At 43.0% G+C, this 20,244-nt stretch overlaps 1 protein-coding gene across 1 annotated transcript in view; it reads right to left on the bottom strand.

Annotated features, from left to right (window-relative positions):
• Nucleotides 1-589: 589 nt before the first annotated feature.
• The window catches only part of VWF (von Willebrand factor), a 158,022-nt gene continuing 138,367 nt past the window's right edge, over nucleotides 590-20,244 (bottom strand). The window contains exons 47-52 of the mRNA XM_035138705.3: nucleotides 17,031-17,147; nucleotides 13,809-13,907; nucleotides 12,150-12,278; nucleotides 10,994-11,033; nucleotides 3,115-3,212; nucleotides 590-957 (exon numbers count right to left, since the gene is read on the bottom strand). Of these exons, the coding sequence (XP_034994596.2) occupies nucleotides 769-957; nucleotides 3,115-3,212; nucleotides 10,994-11,033; nucleotides 12,150-12,278; nucleotides 13,809-13,907; nucleotides 17,031-17,147 (672 nt within the window). The 3' untranslated portion in view covers nucleotides 590-768. The remainder of the gene's footprint in view (nucleotides 958-3,114; nucleotides 3,213-10,993; nucleotides 11,034-12,149; nucleotides 12,279-13,808; nucleotides 13,908-17,030; nucleotides 17,148-20,244) is intronic.

The following is a 20,244-nucleotide window of genomic DNA, read 5'->3' as shown; positions in this document are numbered from 1 at the left end:
AGCTTCTATGTTTGTTTGTGCTCCTTTGTTGGTGAGAGAGGTCGGGGGTTGGCGTAGGAGGCGCTTGTTCATTTGTGTTTGGCTGTGGTGATCTTTGGTTTCTTGCATGAGTGGGGTGGGTGGGTGTTTTGATTAGGTTAGCCATATTGATTTGTATGCTGATGGAAGGTTTTTGTTGGGCTGTGTAGGTGATGAAGGGGAACCATACTGGGGTGAAGGTGTCTTCTTCCGTTTGTCCCCGTGTCAGTTTCAGCTTACTGGTTAGTTTTTTCTAGTAGGGCTGTTTCCCATACTACTTGATACCATTGGTCCATGTTTACTCCTGACAGGTCTTTCTAAAAAATGTTGTCCAAAATCATCATCTTCTTCTTCTTCTTCTTCACTTTTTAACTTTCTTTTCCTTGTTCTGGGCATATCGCCAAGAAGCAGATAACACTCAGCTTAATCATCCATATAATAATATGCAGAACTCAGCCAAACTACTGCAGTATTAGCTATGTGAATTGTCTAGATTCTAGAACTGACAGTTGTGCAGAACGCCACCCCGTATAAGGAACACTGCAAGATTCAGAAAGCAAAATATCCCAAATATGTTTCTAAACGAGTTCAGAGTTTATTGCTCGGTATGTTACAATGAATGCCTTGGCTAGAAGAACAGTATCAAAATACAAAATACACAAAGAAAATTAGAATTGGATTGTAAATTTCATGGCAGCTGGGTACAAAAAAAAATAAAAAATAAAAATTCACATTAGCTCCCAGAGATATTTATGGCTTGCATTTCCGAGAGAGACATTCACACTGTCTGGCGCTAAAAACTTCATGCTGTACTATGGAGCCATTGGCACAGCGGAGGGGCACTCGTATGGACTCTGTCTCTGTAGCCGAACAGCAGGTGCACCGATCTTCAATGCTGTTCAGTGTAATGTTATAAATGGCTCTGCTTGTGCATTTGCCCTGGAAGTGAAATTAGAAATATTTTATTCCTGCGACACTGTTTCCAGGATAAAATGTTCTGACACAACAATTGCTCATCCAGTCTCTGGGGAATTAGTTTTGTAAAAGGTCGGGTGCAGACAGAAGGCCATCTCTCTATAAAGCATGGTTTGCAAATCGGACTCTGGCTGCAGCATCTACACTCCTCCCAGACAAAAAAATCTACCTTATTTGCCTAAACCATGGCTTAACATGACATCATGCCCACTAAAACTGAACGGAGCAGCCGTGTTCAGCTGTAATAGCCTTGCCAACAACTTCTTGGAAAAACTTCAGTCATTAATATGGAGACTGACAGGCATCTAATTGGACTCAGTGTTTCTGATCATTACCTGGATGCCTCCCATTCTATTCCTGCAGATTTATGTAGTAAATCCGCATTTATTGATTAGATAGGCTATTTATTGCTATAAAACCCTCATGACACACAGAACATTTTTATGTATAAACAATGTTCACAAAGTATTATAGACCACTGGGGAAGTAAATGTTTTGTATTCAGAAGCTTCCCTCCCCACCTGACACCCTTTGTGTCTCTCGTTCAAAAGGCTTTTCTCTTGGCTAGCAGCACAGAGTCACAATGACTGCTACCTCACCTCCATCCCAGAACTATGAAGGAAAGAGTAAAGATCAGGCATTGGCAAACTCAGCCCTCCAGATGTTTTGGGAATACAACTCCCATCATCCCTAGCTAACAGGACCAGTGGTCAGGGATGATGGGAATTGCAGTCTCAAAGCATCTGGACGGCCGAGTTTGCCTATGTCTGGTAAAGATAGTTGGATTGGCTCCAATCTAGAGGCACAGAAGGGAGGCCTAATATAAATGTAAACCCCAATGGCCATTGCAATTGGGTAAGTAGCAGGAGAAGAGATGATTAATATTTTCCCTATTGGTCATCCTTCCACTACAGTGGTGCCTCGCAAGACAAATTTAATTTGTTCCGCGAGTCAATTCGTTTTGCGAAAAATTCATCTTGCGAATCGTGGTTTCCCATAGGAATGCATTGAAATTTCCTTTTTTGCCCATAGGAACGCATTAATTAAATTTCAATGCATTCCTATGGGGAAAACGCGATTCGCGAGACGAATTTTTCACAAAACGAATTCATCTTGCGAGTCACCAAGAAAAATTCGTCTTGCAGGGCATTCGTCTTGCGAGGTACCATTGTACAGTGATTGCTCCCTTCCCCACCCATGGTGTTTATACTGAGAAGTAAACCCCTCGAGTTGCTTTTCTTTATGCAAAGTGGCCCTGGGGCTTTGTTTTAGGGTCTCTTCGTGTGTAGTTTGTCCCTGACTATATGCCCACACTTAGCAAGCCTTATTTCCTTGGAAGATTTTAAATTGCTGCTTATGCTGCAGCTCAGGCTGGGCAGAAGACAGGGAGACTGACTGTTGCTGTGTACACATTCCTGTTTACTCTGTACCCAGTGTGCTCCCACTGGTGGTTTGGAAGCAGTGCACATTTTAAGTCACAACCCATATCTATCCTGGATCTATTCTGCTATTGTCTATTTTGATGCTTCTCCACCCCCCACCCACCACCCCCGCCAAACCAACTTTGATCAATATTGAGAAACAGAATGATCTGGGTATGTTTCAAGCTGGCAATGTGTACAGAGCCAGAAAATTCTGTTCCAGAAAGGAAGGAACATGCCTTTCTGCAGCCTGCTCTCCGTGAACTGATGCTAGGACGTGTCATAAATTGTCTACAGCAGGCACGTCCAACAGGTAAATCGTGATCTACTGGTAGATCACTGGATGTCTGTGGTATATCACTGCTAGATCACTGGCACCCCAAAAAAGCTCACCCAAAATTTTCCTCCTCCCTAAAAAAAGCTGAACAACTATGACCTGAAGCCCTAAACAAAAATGGGCCTCCCTCCCTCCTAAAAGAAGCTCAACAGGTTTGACCTAAACCCCCCAAAACAGGGCTTCCCTTCCTTAAAAAAACTCAACAGCGTTGACCTGAACCCCCCCAAAGAGGGTAGATCACTCCCAGTTTTTAACTCTGTGAGTAGATCACAGTCTCTTGGGAGTTGGCCACCCCTTGTCTACATAAATATCTCCTCCAACTTTGCTCACCCAGAGTTCATGAAATGGGTAAGGATAGGTTACCTCACAGTAGTGGATATTCAGCTGGCTTTCATTCACACAGTCGGCCACTTTCACATATTCCAGTCTGCCTGTGATTTGCTTGCATTCTGGCTCTACACCTAAAGAGGAAAGAAAAGTGCAGTGGTAGCATCTGTAAGAAAGAGGCATGCATCCTGACATTCTATAAAAAGGTAAAGGTAAAGGAACCCTGACAGTTAAGTCCAGTTGCGAACAACTCTGGGGTTGCAGCGCTCATCTCGCTTTACTGGCCGAGGGAGCCAGCTTTGTCCGCTCCACAGACAGTTTTTCCGGGTCATGTGGCCAGTCATGTGGCACAACGGAACACCGCAACCAGAGCAGCGCACGGAAACGCTGTTTACTCTACTTGCACTTTTGGGGGTGCTTTCGAACTGCTAGGTCGGCAGGAGCAGGGACCGAGCAACAGGAGCTCACCCTATCGTGGGGGATTTCGAACCGCCAACCTCCTGATTGGCAAGCCCGAGAGGCTCAGTAGTTTAGACCACAGCACCACCCTACACTGCATGCCAAAACAGTAAGCCATCTTCTGTGACACTAGTGGGCAGAGCTTGACAGGGTAAATATTGTTGGGTTCTATGGGTGGATTGACATGACCAAACCATGTGCTGCATGTCACATGAGCAGCTCTTCTTTTTCTTTTCTTTTTTCTTTAAAAAAAAAACAATTTATTAGATTTTCCAATTAAACACATTTAAACAAAAACAAACCACACATACAATCACATACACAACAACACATAATAAACATAATAAACACAAATTTTTCTTCTTAACATCTTATCAATCCTTACAATTTTCTTGCTCTGCTGAGCTTTGACTTCCCTCCCTCCCCCCATTGGGTTTTCTTATTCACTCCTATCTCGCAGTTCCTTTTATTGCATCTACTTAAAGTCAATTCGTAGGATTTATTTCAGTCCTGCAAGTGTCTTTAAATTTCTACAGTTTTTTTCCCATATAGTCCACAAATTTACTCCAATCCTTTTGGAACCTTGACTCTCCCTGGTTTCAGATCCTGCTAGTCAGTCTTGCTAATTCCGCATAGTCCATCATTTTCGTCTGCCACTCTTCAATCGTCGGTAACTCCTGAGTTTTCCATTTTTGGGCTAACAAAGTCCTAGCCGCAGTTGTCACGTACATAAATAATACTTAATCTCCTTTCATTATCTCTTGTCCTATAATTCCCAGTAAAAAAGCTTCTGGTTATTTGGGGAAAGTATATTAAAAACTCTTTTCCATTTCATTATATATCATTTCCCAAAATCTTTTAATTTTATCGCATGTCTGAGCAGCTCTTCTCCATGTGGTGGCAATAAGGCTGTCAATGCTTTAATAACTACCACCAGTAATAAAGCTGTGTGCCACAAGGCGGTCTACAGCGAATCCCATCACACAGGCCATTGACATGTGTGGGCGTTAGCATCCATATTGCCCATCCTCACTAACGCATGTACTCTTTGGGACCCATGCAGAAATGCTGCTGTGGGCCTCACAGGTCTGATGGCTTCCTTCCTTCTGTGTCCTGAGCTCTGACAAATCTTGGCAGTGTCCAGGAGACTCAAATCTATGGTTATCTGAATCAGATGCTCAATAGGGACAGTTTGTTTTGTTTTGTGAATGTTTAAATGATCCCAAATGCCTTCTTTTGGTCCATCATAATAGCCAATTATATTGATGCATTACATGGCTGCATTATAATCAGAAATGTAAAAAAATTGCAGATTCCTTTAACGGAGGAAGTTGCACCTCTCCAGGATAGAGCTGCGCAATTTAGACCAAGGTTTACATTCAATCAATCCACAAAAACCCCACTATTCAGGCATCATGAATTGGTACAGAAAATTGAAAAAGCGGATGTGTGTGCAAAGCACAAATTAACGGTAGAGCATTGTCTAATCTTAAATATTATGTGATATTTCAATCAGCTGACAAAGGATGGGCTTTACTAACTTTGAACAGAACCTGATAATCCACAAAAAAACCAAAAATAATTGTGATCCCTTTCATATATGAATGATATACTAGGAAAATCAGAGGTATGTGATTGTCAAATCAATAAAGCAACCAACCTATATAGTGTTAGGCTGGCTTCATGTTCTCATAATGATGTGAACAGAACCTTTGAGACATTGCTAGCAGAAGAAATTGGAGGCTGATGTTCTGTATGCAATTAATTGCCTCGTTGGGAAATGTTTTTTGAACCCCATTGACAACAAACTGTATACATACAAAACTGTAACACAAAAGGAGTGGTGTGTGCTCTTCTGTGTCTCTGTAATGAGATCTATGTGGGAACAACAGTGAGATCCATCAAGGTTCGCATCTGTGAGCTTTAAAGCTGCATTAGGAACCATAGAATACAAGCTCCCATTATCCAGCCATTTCCAGAATGTGGATGTATTCAGGAAGGCCTAAATTTTTCTGCCTGGAAAAGATCCGTGCCAAAGGATTACAATTCCATCAGAAATTCCTGCAGAAAGAACTATATTGGATGTAGACTCCGAATACAAAATCCTCCAGGGGTTTAAATTAAAATATGAACTGGATGGGTAATGTTATGAATTGTCTATAAAAGGAGATTCTGGCTGCATAAAGGCCATAGACGTCTGAGTATACATATAAGTATTTGTTCATGCTCTTTCAGTAATGCGCTCTGCATGTAACTATGTTTTGAAATGGAGGGTTAGTTGCTGCCGCATCAGTACAGCTTGTTGTAAACAGGGTTGCCATATTTCAAAAAGTAAAATTCCTGACAGCTGCAAAGTTGTTGACTTTTTAAAAAAGAAGACCTAACCTAAAAATAGTGATTTAAAGCTTTTTGAGCTGTTTCCACTGCTTTTTCCATTGCGTTGCCATACACCTGGGTTTCGCCTGACATTTTGCCAATTCGGCAAAATTTCCCCGGCACCATTTTTACACTGAAAACCAGGACATGTCAGGAATTTTCCTGATGTATGGCAAGCCTAGTTGTAAAAAACTTTAAAACAGAGATTTAGAAATGGAGATTTAGGGCTCAATATCAACTAGATCCTAAGCTATGTGGACACAGTAGCTGGTGTTTATAAAATGAATTTTAAAAGATGACCTAGATTGCATGTGGCAGTTAAGAGATGGAATGAAAATTTGATTTTGTTTGCATTTTAATAATAAAAAAACTACTTAACTTACACTTCTCAAACCAGTATGTAAACCAAAATACACCTATCCTTCAAAATTTGCACTTATTTGAATCTTGCAATGCAACTCTCCAACCAAGCGATGCGTATAAATATAGATGTATTATTGGGAAATGTGCATAAAACACACAGTAATATATTAGCAAAAATAACACATGAAATGTATTTTACTTGGGGAAATTGCTTGCAAAAATGTGCATATTAATTAAACCAGCATACAAAAATATATTTGATAGGAGAAAACTGCATTAAATGGGGATTTTTTTAAAACCACATATTGCTGCAGAAATGTGAAGGACTGAATTTAAGATGGGAAAATATTCAGAGAACTAAAATACAAACTCATCCACTCGTAGTGATGGAGTACCCAAATAAACTAAGTATTTTTTTCAGTTATTTCTAGCGTTGCATTTAAAATAGTTTACTACTGTATTTGTCAATTGGGCACGACCAGTACAGGAAATCTTATCTGTAGTAGCAATATTACCCTTTTACATCACTATGACTGTCACCAGGTGAGAGGCTCTTAAAATGGGTTCTGCAAAGGCACTGGCAAATGCATGAAGCAGCATTATTGCACTGAATTCCAAATCTGCTCATTTATACAAGCCACAAAAGAAAACACATCCTGCGCCAGATTCTTTTTTTCGGGACTATGGTTGTGCTAAATGTATTCACGTTGAAAGGTGTGTGTTTTCTGAATGAGTGTCAGAGCTGAGTTCTCCTCCACTGTCCCTTCTTCCTTCTGCTGTTGGCCAACTTCACTGTGACGTTCCTGGCTTGTATTAAGCAAGAATTCCCTGTTATTTCCATACCAAGGAACAATGGCTCAATGTCAGTTAAAGCAAAGGTAAAAGGACCCCTGACTATTAGGGTCCAGTCACGGACGAATCTGGGGTTGCGCGCTCATCTCGCATTATTGGCCGAGGGAGCCGGCGTATAGCTTCCAGGTCATGTGGCCAGCATGACAAAGCCGCTTCTGGCGAACCAGAGCAGCACACGGAAACGCCGTTTACCTTCCTGCTGGACCTATTTATCTACTTGCACCTTGACGTGCTTTCGAACGGCTAGGTTGGCAGGAGCAGGGATCGAGCAATGGGAGCTCACTCCGTCATGGGGATTCGAACCGCCGACCTTCTGATCGGCAAGCCCTAGGCTCTGTGGTTTAACCCACAGCGCCACCCGCGTCCCTTCAGTGTCAATTAGGAAGCCACAAACTCTTTTTATGTCTGAACCTGGGTACTCTGGTTTAATACGGTCTAGGATCTTCATGCCAAAACTGATACATGATAAGGTGGGGCGAGGGGGGGGGGTGAGTCATGGCACCTTGAACTTGGACTGTGATTTGGTGCCCCATTTTCTCTTGGCTGCTGCTACTTCTTGTTGCCATTTCCCTTCCTTTTGTCTGCTCTCATTGCCATCATAAGACTCATTTGCCCAAGCTGTCATTTAATCCTTTCGTTTGGCAGTGGCTTCGTATGTGGTTTTAAGTGTCAGTGTTAGGAAATAAGGAAATACAAGAATATCATTGCGAGACCAGGCAGATGTGTTCACAAGTGCCAAAAATGGCTATAAAGAGGAGGTCCTTTTTCAACATTTGCAGAAACCAACATGAAAAGAGGCAGGTGGTTTTGACTTAGACCTAGAACTGACATGTTGGTCCTAAAAGCAACTTTTGGACCTCTGTAATGTTCGTTGGAATTTTGCCTCCATTTTCACTGGATTCCCTCAACCTTGAATTAGTAGAAAATCCAATCAGAAAAACGATATTGGTCAAATTTTGGACTTTCCAACATATTTAGCATCATCCTATAAAAAGCTTTTCATTAGTAGATGAAAGCCAGATCTGGGAGATTACACTGTTAGGAGATTTTTAAAATGTTATTTGCTTTGCCGTTCATTTTCTGCAGTGTTTCTCTCTTTGAGCCTTTTCAGTATTGCATTCACATCTGTTTTATGTAATGGTTAATTGACTATTTTCAGTAATAGTCACTGCGCAGATTAAAAACAACAACACCCCTCTTAATTAAATTAACCTGTGAGCACTTTACAGTGATAGTCTATTATCTCAAGAGCTCCGGTGACTTTTATTTCTTAAAACTGGAACTTGCTGATATATGGACAGGCGACGGCAAGAAATGATCTTGGAATAAATTCCTCAAACTGGGGTTTTGTTACAGCAGTTACTGTGGCTACATAGGGATAGCCATCTTTTATTTATTGGCACATGAACAGAACAAAAAGTAAGAGGAGAGAGCATGGCGGGTGAAGAGGTGCTGACATTTTGACCTTCAAAGGAGGGATAGTTTTCAGTGATAAACAAATTCTATAATTATCCACCATATAACTTGACAACTGACGCCTTTATTTGAGGTCATGTTGAAGAATTGGTTTGGAGACTGATCCAGACAAAAGAAGAAAATCAGGGTAAAGTCTCCACTTTAAGAAATATAGCGTTTCCTATACTTCTGGCAGTGGGAATCATACTTTTACAGCTCAAAAGGTTTATGCTTTAGAGAAGGCAATTAAAACCAAAACCAAAAACAACTCCCCTGACCTTCTGAGGAAGGGACTTTCTTGCCTGCAGGCATTTTTTTCCCTGCAGGAGTCATTGACCAGGGCTGTGCCTCTTGGCAAGGAGGAGGAAAGCTCAGTAACTTATTTAGCCTCCACTGTGGGGGGGGGGGATACCTGCATCTCTCTGTTTTATGCTTTGTTGTAAAAACCAACAAAAAGGAAAAACCACACATCTACTGGTATGTCACTTGTTACACCAAATACAAAATAAACAAAAGAATAAAATCATCTGTTTTGACGGTAAATCTTCTTAAGGCACATCTAACTTCCCGTCTTCTCCATGCTTCTTTTAATATTTACAAACTTATAGCATAAATCTATCTGTTCATTTTATATTAAAGTATTATTCTCTTATACCCTTGTTTCTTACTCAGTACAACTGCAGAAGTTATTTGAAGGCTGCGACCGCGTTCATACTACAAGAATTGATCTTAAGATATGATTTGAAAACCTTCTGTTTTGCAATAAATACTTGTATTGACTTATCTTTCATTTTTTCAGATGATTGGGCTAGCTCTGCATATTTGGCTAGTACAGTGGTGCCTCGCTAGACGAATTTAATTCATTCCACGGGTCTTTTCTTATAACGAAAAATTCGTCTAGCGAATCCCATAGGAATGCATTGAAATTTTTTTGCCCATAGGAACACATTAATTGAATTTCAATGCATTCCTATGGGAAACCACGATTCGCTAGACGAATTTTTCATAAAACGAATTTGTCTAGCGAGGCAACCTTTTGTTAAGCGGAAATTTCGTTAAGCAGGGCATTCGTTAAGCGAGGCACCACTGTATTTGTAACCATTCTGACCTGGAAGGGATTTTATCACTTTTCCACTATTAAGATTCTCGCTGCGACTGTGGCGTATAAAAAAACTTCTTTTACATTCTTAGGAATGTCTGATCCTGTAATTCTAAGTAGAAATGCTTCTGGTCTTTTTAAAAATGAAACCCTAAACTTTTTTAAAAGTTCTATATAGATGTCGTCCCAGAAGATCTTACTTTTTTTACATGGCCACCACATGTGGAACATAGTACCAGTTTCTACTCCGCATCTCCAACAAGTTCTAGATACATTTTTGAAAGCTTCCAAAAATGGGGGATACAGTGGAACCTCGGTTTATGAACACCTCGTTTTATGAATTTTCGGTTTACGAACGCCGCGGACCCATCTCGAACGGATTAATTCACTTTCCATTACTTTCAATCGGAAAGTTCGCTTCAGTTTATGAATGCTTCAGTTCATGAACAGACTTCCGGAACCAATTACACCCATGCTTTGGGTTAAGTACGCTTCAGGTTGAGTACTCTGCGGACCCGTCTGGAACGGATTAATCCACTTTCCATTACTTTCAATGGGAAAGTTCGCTTCAGTTTATGAACACTTCAGTTTATGAACAGACTTCCGGAACCAATTGTGTTCATAAACCGAGGTACCACTGTACCTGCATCTCAGGGTGCCATATCTCTGTGTCAGAAAGTATTCTGCAGTCCAATCACATCCAATACAGACAAAATGGAATCGAGCCAAGTGATTCAGTGTGGTGTAGTGGTTTGAGTGTTGGACAAAGACCTGGGAGACCAGGGTTCAAACCCTAAGCAAGCCATGAAACTTGCTGGATTTCCTGCCTCACAGAGTTGCTGTGAGGATAAAGTCAGCAAACGGGAACTAAGTGTGCCACCTCGAGCTCTTTGGAGGAAAAGTGGAACACATACGTAAAGGTAAAGGGAAAGGGACCCCTGACCATTAGGTCCAGTCGTGACCGAGTCTGGGGTTGCGCGCTCATCTCGCATTATTGGCCGAGGGAGCCGGCGTATAGCTTCCAGGTCATGTGGCCAGCATGACAAAGCTGCTTCTGGCAAACCAGAGCAGCACACGGAAACGCCGTTTACCTTCCCACCTATTTCTCTACTTGCACTTTGATGTGCTTTCGAACTGCTAGGTTGGCAGGAGCTGGGACCAAGCAATGGGAGCTCACCCCGTCACAGGGATTTGAACCGCCGACCTTCTGATCAGCAAGCCCTAGGCTCAGTGGTTTAACCACAGTGCCACCTGGGTCCCACATACGTAAGAATACATAAAACACATGCAGCTACCCAAACAGCTACTTACATGTTTTGCAGCAAGTGTTGTCAAGGTTTGCGACTTTACCCTAAAAAGAGAACACATATTTAAAATATGTTAAAATATATGGAAGCCACCCAGAGTGGCTGGGGCAACTCAATATGGGTGGGGTACGAATATTAATAGTCTCTTTCAGGGGTACCAACTTGAATAAATAATTGGGGGGGGGGAGTAAGTAAGCCCTACCCTGCATAAACGATCACAAGATGCACACACACTTTTTTTTAAGGCATTGCCCATCAACTGAGGGAAGGAGAGGCTGTCTTCCTTAAATATATTATTTAAAACATTCAGAAAATAATTAAAATTAACAATAAGCTTAAAATAGATTAAAACCCTTGTAAATATTCTGTATATCTGAGTTGGCTTATGTCACGGGATTGTTGCGGCTACTCTAGAGTAACGACGCTCCGCATGCTTGTCTTTTAGCAGTTTTTATTTAGTGCAGTCTATTTACAGTGAGCTGGGTATGTACAACATGTCTGCTTAGTCCGACGCAGAGTCCGGCACTGGACCGCCCCTGGAACCCTCCAGCATAAGAGTCTTGGGACGGCAAATCTCTTTCCCCTCCTTCTCTTGCATAATTCCGGAACCGGAGGAAAGGGTCTACGCTCCATGTTTTCCTTCTCCCCGCTTTCCCCGTCTCTCTCTTCCTCCCTTCTGTGTCGCAGGGGCTCTCCCGTGCTGAGAGAGCCCCGGCCCTCTCTCTCCACTTCCTGACTAGACTCCTGAGCATCCTCGCTGTTATCGCTGCTTGGGGGGGGGGGCTGCTTCTGATGAGGGGAAGAGGATCCCTATATTCTCTTCCCCTTACAGCTTATCTAAAAACAGAAAATGTTTTAGCAGATGAAGGTGCCTGCCTGGTGTCAGTAGGCAGGAAGCCCAAAGTGTGGGTGCTGCCACATAAAATATGGATTTCATACAAATGCACAATGTGGCACCTACAGCATGGCCAGTTCTGCAAATCAAAGCAGCAGAGTGCTTGTGTTGCTCTGCAAGGACCAGACACACAAACAGTGCTGTAATAATCAGCACCATCATCATCACCTCACTGTGCGATCTATTTTCCCGGGGAAAACGGGAGACTTGGTAGTTATGCCTCACTGTGTGATCTATTCAATAGGGCACTCGGCTCATTACTTACTCCTTCAGACAGACATTTGTTGGTATCAAATGGTGGGCAAGCAGTGATTCTCTTTTCCCAGGTGAAATCTCCTTTCATATTGACTTTGCAATAATGGGTGTCGCACCCGTCCTGGATCATTTCAGCTGGCTGTGAAAAAAACAGAATGTTCAGTTATACAAATTATCGTCATCATTACCACCATCAAGTTGTATTTTTCTCCCTCCCTCCCTCCCTCCCTCCCTCCCTCCCTACAGCAAGCAGAAGAAAGTCTCAAGGTCAGCTCGCACTTCTACCAACCAGGGATTATTCACCAGATGCTGAGTGTGGAACAGTCCCATGCACTCCTGGTCATCTACTTGTGGCAAAAGGCGGGATCTTTGGATTTAATAAAGAAATAAATTTGAATATTTTTTGGAGGTTGAAGTGTTGTGGTAACTGGCCATGTATAATCATGGTATGCATAACATGTTCAGCACAATTCATCTTGTGGGGGTACAGATAGCTCCACTGTTCCCTCCAGGTAAAGGTAAAGGGACCCCTGACCATTAGGTCCAGTCGCGGACAACTCTGGGGTTGCGGCGCTCATCTCGCTTTACTGGCCGAGGGAGCCGGCATACAGCTTCCAGGTCATGTGGCCAGCATGACTAAGCCGCTTCTGGCGAACCAGAGCAGCACACGGAAATGCCGTTTACCTTCCCGTCAGAGCGGTACCTATTTATCTACTTGCACCTGACATGCTTTCGAACTGCTAGGTGGGCAGGAGCAGGGACCGAGCAACGGGAGCTCACCCCGTTGCGGGGATTCAAACCACCGACCTTCTGATTGGCAAGCCCTAGGCTCAGTGGTTTAACCCACAGCGCCACCCGCATCCCAGGTTCCCTCCAGATACACAGTGTATTTGTCTGGAGAACATGTATAAACCAGCCCCTTATTGTTCATGCTCAAAAAGCAAGAAGCCAAGCAAGACAATACCTTTTGCCTATCTTCCCTCCATTCTCCCCCTTTGTCTGTAAGTGGGATACCTTCCACCTGAAGGAGCATCTCCACCCTCATCGTTCAGCCCAGACACTGAGGTCCAGCACCCAGGGCCTTCTGGTGGTTCCCACACTGCGAGAAGCGAAGTTACAGGGAACCAGGTAGAGGGCCTTCTCAGTAGTGGTGCCCACCCTGTAGAACACCCTCCCATCAGATGTCAAGGAAATAAACATCTATCTGACTTTTAGTAGACACCTGAAGGCATCCATGTGCATGGAAGTTTTTAATGTTTGGAATTTTTTTTGAATTTTAATCTTTTGTTGAAAGATGCCCAGAGTGACTAGGGCCACCCAGTCAGGTGGGTTGCATATAAATAAAATCATCACCATCATTTTTGTGTGTATCTCCTGTTGCAAGTTCCTTACAGTAGTTGTCTAAGTGCCTCTTAAGCAAAAGGGACTCTATTCTGTATGTAGCTGACACTATAAATAATACACAACAGTACTGCTACTGCTGCCACCAAGACACAAGGAACTGGACTGCTTGTTGCCTTTTCATCTGGAGTTTGAAATGGCAGGAAATGTTCTTGCAGAAGCCCCTTTCTTGTCAATGGAATATAGGCTAGAGTGGAATCTTCCACACAAACTGCATTCACTCGGCGTTATCGTGGACCCAGTTTTACCGTAGGTGAAATCAACTCACCTTCAGGGAAATGATGGTTCTGTTCCTTAGCTGTATGGAACATGCAGATGGCAAACACTTGCCGCAGCAGGAGCCAGAGACTTTTTCCATCCTGTAATTCTGCAAAGAAATAAAATGGATGATTTCACTGAACCTCAGTCTTCACCGACATCACATTAATCTGCTAAAGTGCAACGGCCCTGCTTCACTTCACGGCCATACTCAACTATGGCATTCCAATAGATTGAAGCCACATCATCTGTAACCCAGTGGGCATGCCATTCATGAGACAGTCAAATCCATTCTCACACCCGTGGCTCATGTCCCTTGCGGGGAGACACCCCATAGCATTATGTAGTTACTGGGTTACAGATGACGATCAGTGGGAGGCAACTCTGTGCTGAAACACTTTTGCGTGGCAAATCCGATCCTCTTCAAGGAGGGTATGCATTGCACTTGGGCCCCCAGGGGTCTCCCAGCTCCTGGGGTGGGCAAGGCTATGCCCTGCTCCACTCTGGTTGGTCGTTTTGTGGTCACTTGATCCCTAAAGCCAATGGCTTGGCTTGGGGAGTGGCCGCAAAACATTATTGAATCCCTGCTGATGTTTGCTGGACCTCTTTGCCTTTGCACAGTGGATCACCCGCCCACCCACCCCCTTTTATCTGGTGCGTTGGCCTTCCTATGGATGTTGTTGGTTGCCTGTTTTGCAATGGGGGCCGGGTAGGAATTTTTCCATCTGGCAGATTGGCAGAGCCATTTGGTTTTTGCCTACTGCGTAGCAATTGTCACAACCTTGTAAGGTTTGGTGGTTAGGGATTGGATCAGCAATGTGTGGGGAGGGGAAGTGCGGCAATCACCTGCCCCTCCAAGCTCAAGGGTATTCTGTTAAAGGAATCAGGGGTTTGCCTGGGCCTTGTCCGAAACCCCGTGGAAGGGGCTAGGGCCATACCAGGACCCCATGGGGGCAGACTCAAGTCAGTTCGCATCGGCGGGGCTCCCTCTGGTGGTGTTTCACCCTTTTATCAGATTCCCCGCGATGCGGGTGTGAGTCTGATATAGTTTGGATTATTCCACTGCCTAAGCCAATACCACTCACATTCTGTATTCAAGAAAGTTGTGCCCAATAACTTAAATTAAAATGCAATGTCACTGTGTCTTCATTTTTGCGGGTGAATGGGGATCTTGAAGTGCAACTGTTCTGCAACAATAACCTGAGAATCTGTCCTTAGAAGTCACACATTTGTTGTCATTTATAACAACACATAGGGATGCAGGTGGCGCTGTTGGTTAAACCACAGAGCCTAGGGCTTGCTGATTAGAAGGCCGGCAGTTCGAATCCCCGTGAAGGGGTGAGCTCCCGTTGCACGGTCCCAGCTCCTGCCCACCTAGCAGTTCGAAAGCACGTCAAAGTGCAAGTAGATAAATAGGGACCGCTCTGGCGGGAAGGTAAACGGTGTTTCCATGCACTGCTCTGGTTTCGCCAGAAGCAGCTTAGTCATGCTGGCCACATGACCTGGAAGCTGTACGCCGGCTCCCTCAGCCAATAACACGAGATGAGCGCTGCAACCCCAGAATCAGTCACGACTGGACCTAATGGTCAGGGGTCCCTTTACAACAACACATACATAAATACTGTGTGCAATGTTGCTTTGGGGGAGATTGGCAAAGGCCTATTTCTATTCCTTCCCCCCTCTTCCTTCCCTCCTCCATGATTTCATCATTTCATGAGGAGGGATTGGGCTCAGAGGAAGCTTCCCTGGAGTCTAATCCCTCTTTTCAACAGCTGCTTTCAGGGATGAAGTGAATGTTAAGACCTCCCTTCATCTCCGAAGCAAGTCTTGTGGGAACAGAACTGGGCACAGAATAGGAAATCTATGCTGAATGACGTTGAAGGGGTTCTGCCTTTACACAAAAACTAAATGAGCAAATCTGAATGGCAAAGGGCCTACATAAGAAAAATTACATTTTAAAAAAAATAACAATAATGGCTGTATTTCCAGCATGTAAAGACTTAAAGTGTCCAGTCCATCCAGGAACTCTGAGAAATGTAGGGGTCCCTAGAAACCTTGGATGCTGCTGCTGCTGCACACACATGTGAAGTTTCTACCAGTAAAAGCTGTGTTCCATGAACTGGCAAGTTAGAGGGAGAATTTCAGCAAGGTTCTGAGCCGATCATGCTGCAACCTAACGTCCCCGCCAGTTTGGGATGCATCCACCATGAAAACAGTCATTTCAGGTGTTTAGAAATGTTTTCTTACTTAAGCCATTTTAAACAGATCCTTTACCTAATTGCATGTGGAAAAATGCAAAATGCATCTCTAACAAAGTTCAATAAAAAAATAAAGCGCACACTAAATATGTAATAATATTCCGTTCTGAGCCAACCGGAGTGAAGGAACATGGGAAATTTAGGTAAGAATTGCGGCTGTGATTAATGAAAGAGAGCCTTGAAAATTATCTGGCAGCAGCTGTCAAGTATATAGAAAGACCCTGAGCATCTTCTCCTTCTCCTTCTTCTTCTATTAGAAACATTTAACACTTTTTGCAGACCATGTGCTTTAACTTCTACTTTTCTTTATGGCAGGGGCCTTTTAATTCTGCTTCAGGTATTTATTGCCTTATTTCATAAAATTTGTATACCACCTAATAACCCCTGACCATTAGGTCCAGTCGTGACCGACTCTGGGGTTGCGCGCTCATCTCGCATTATTGGCCGAGGGAGCCGGCGTATAACTTCCAGGTCATGTGGCCAGCATGACAAAGCCGCTTCTGGCAAACCAGAGCAGCACACGGAAACGCCGTTTACCTTCCCGCTGTAGTGGTTCCTATTTATCTACTTGCATTTTGACGTGCTTTCGAACTGCTAGGTTGGCAGGAGCTGGGACCGAGCAACGGGAGCTCACCCCGTCACAGGGATTCGAACCGCCGACCTTCTGATCAGCAAGCCCTAGGCTCAGTGGTTTAGCCCACAGCACCACCTGGGTCCCTAGTGTTATTTAAAAAAACAAAACAAAAACCCTGAAGCAGTATGAAAATCAGTGGTACTGTATGAAAAAGCACATAGTTAATTTATATGGTCCAACCAACTCCTGTGGCACAAAACGCATGTTGCCCTTTTCCATGAATTTTGGTAGAGTTTGTGACTGTGAGTGGGCGTCTTTTAACAGAGGTGTGAGAATAAAGTAGCTTGGACTATATCCTAGAGACCTTCGATATCAGCAGGGCCATAGCACACTCTCTTACCTTGGGGCAAGGTTCACAGGTGATTTTTCCACATGTCAATTTATATTTCAAAAACAGTCCCCTCTGTAGGCTGCACTGACAGCTGGTGCATTGATCCAACAGCACACGTTTCCCAGGCTGAAAGATGAGAACAGAAATGCACTTTCAGCTGATCATGCTTCCTCATCAGAAACAAGAAGAATGGACCATTCTTAACCAGATGGGGGGGAAAACAAAACGTATAATTTCAAAAATATATACAAAAACTTCCACTTGGCATTTTATTTTCAGACACATTCATCCTTGATAGTTTAAGTAAATGATATTAATATTGAAGTGTCTAGGGAAATGAACTATCAAGTAAATGTCCTTCTGCCTTCCCGTTCAGCCCCCATTGTGGCAAAGAACTCCTTCCTCTTTCTCCAGTTGTGGTTACAAGCCATTCGTTGATGATAAATGCAACAAAGGACACACACTCAAGGAAATAATATGCCAATTATTACCAGTCAAACCTTTACCAGGCTCCTGGTTATCCTGATCCCCTTCATCTGAATGCACAGCCCTGTGTTTAAGACAGGGTCACACACACAAGATAAATTTATTAGATTCCTACATGAAGTAGGAGAATTTAATTTTTGCATTTCCTAATTCAGTGGCTAAAGTTTCCACATAAAATCTATAATTACTATATCCCAGGGTTGGTGGGAATCATATTCACAGAACTGAATCCAATGGCTCTCTGTTCTTTTAGCTTGAATCGTTTATTTAGAAAAAAAGAAGTTTCTACACTGTAAACTAGCAGCAAGGCAAAATTAAAAACCCACTAATATCGCATGTTTGGGGGGAAAGCTGCCACCCAGATAAAATCATTATATAATTGATTCAGGGATTATTCCTGGACAGTAAAGCCCCATTAACAAGGAGATTACTGGGAGCTGGGAAATGCATAATTATTGTGAAATACACCTATGAAATGCTGCGTGAGAATCCTACAACATCTGCTAACACACTACTGGCCAATGCAAGCTGTAAAAGTCAGTATCAAGGCAAAGAGCACCCGGGTCTTCCTTAATCACTCTGCTCCATAAAAGCCTGGGAAACCAGATGACTGCTGCAAGGCGATTCCATTTGGTAAGTCAAGCCACCTGGTTGGAAGTTTAAAGCAATTCAGAATGAACACAGTTAAACCAAACTATGGGAGGATAAAGCTGGTAACTAGATACGAGGTGGAAATGTAAAGGGATTAAGGCAAAAAACAAATGGCTCCAGTGATATAATGGCAACAGAAGACTCTGAACGTTGTTAATGGGGGCCAGTAAGGAGAGGTGAGGAAAGAAGAGAGGGGATTTTCCTTTAATGGAAAGTGAAATATGTACTTCAAGGGTGGTTAAAAATACATTTTTTTTAAAGTCTGGGAAATGTAAGTGTGTAAGATACCAAGTCCTGCTTCCATGTTACTTCCAGCAGTACTTTATTGGATGAAGGCCAAACTCTCAGGAGGATGTCTAAATATTACAAATCACAGACTATGCATTTGGAGATTCTTGGTGGTTTTTTTCATGGGAAAACAGAAACCCTGGAGGAAAGATGGATGGATGTACTAAAGAAACACTGATGGGTTGAACTGAACTAGGAAGGGTGTTCTACAAAGAAAAAACTTTTAATTAACACATGCACATACTTTAAACTGCTGAAAGTTTTTGAAGAAATGACTGCTCCCCAAATAAAACGGGGGGCTCATTTTGCGTGGTCGCGCACAGCCCTTTGAACCCAAAAAGGTGACTCCCTGGAAGTTCAGATCTGGCACCACCTCGCCAGGCAGGAGGCAGGGGGGTCTCCGCCTACCCCAGCCAACTGCCCAATCCTGCCTGGGGGAGGTGTTTGCCAGGGGTCTGGCCAGGTAAGGGGAGGGTCTTACAGCTCACGCAAACCTGTACATGGCTATTGTTTTTTTCTAGATTTGTAAAGTTTTAGGGGTTTTTTTGCACTTTTGTCCTGCACATTCCAACTGGTGAACAAACAAACAAAGCTGCAAACCTATACTGCCTTATCTAGGAATACATTCCAATGGATTCAGTAGGATTTTCTTCTGAGTAGACATGCATGGAATTGCACTATAAACAGATAAATGCCCCTGAAGCAGTCATAATAATGAGAGACTAGTACTGGGCCTTAGATAGAGCTAATAAGGATGATTTAAAAAATGTTTTTCTAGCACTCTCTCTCTATCACCACCCCCTGCCCTCTGCTTCCTTTTCCTATCTTTCTCTATCCTATCCTAATTTGCCTTTTTCTGATTCCCTCTCTGGGCAAAACTTTTGATGCCTTAATTAGATTTGTGGGCAATTGTATTCTTCCTTAAAAACTGCTGCTGGGGCTCCAGATTGGAATGAAACATAATGAAGCACTGTTTGAACAATCAAACTGCTTCTCGGGCATCTTCTCTGTAATCTTTTTGGATTTTTTTGCATTCAGAGTGAGCTTCCCTTTTCCACAGAGCACAATGCTCTTCCATGGAGCACAATGCAAATATTGGAAGGAAAGTCCCTTGGTCTCAGTTCCTTTTTATGGTAATAGGGATAGTGAAATCAAACGGGGACATGTTACTCAAGTGCTTAGAAATTAATCTATTTTAGTCATGTTCAGTCAATGGCACAATTCTGAGGGAAACTGAGTTGCGCACCACCCTTCATTCTTTTAGTTTAAATAAGGCTGGCTTCCTGTTGATCCTTTGGCCACTATTCAAACAATATCATTTAGTAACAAAAGATGTAGATTTGGAGAGTCTAGGCCAGAGCACTTGGGGACAACTATCTAACTAACTCTGTTCTCCAAAATGCCAAGTCCTCCTCCTCATATGCCAGTCCTGCTCAATGAAAGCTGACGGCTCTCTGTACAGTTATTCACCAGTACTCATAATTATTCATTAAACTATCCCTGAGAATCTTTGTTTTCCAATAGTAGAAAAACCAAGGAATTAGAACTAAAAATATTTTTGAGAAGTATGCTTTTGTATGATTAGAATGTAATGCTAACCAAGTCAGTTGCTCATGCAATTTGATGTCATCAGCTAAGAAATCTGTATTTTTCCAAAGTACCCTCTTTAATTCATCAATATCTGAAGGAGGAGGAGGAGGAGGAGGAAACCCAGAAGAGGAAATGAGAGTTTATTCCCTGCTCAATCAAAGGGAATGACTGCATGAAAAACTCTCCAATTCATGGTTCCACTTCTGGT

Source organism: Zootoca vivipara, chromosome 5, assembly GCF_965207765.1.
Source record: "Zootoca vivipara chromosome 5, rZooViv2.hap1.1, whole genome shotgun sequence".
Classification (NCBI taxonomy): Eukaryota; Metazoa; Chordata; class Lepidosauria; order Squamata; family Lacertidae; genus Zootoca; species Zootoca vivipara.
This window is presented reverse-complemented; position numbering and strand designations above follow the sequence as displayed.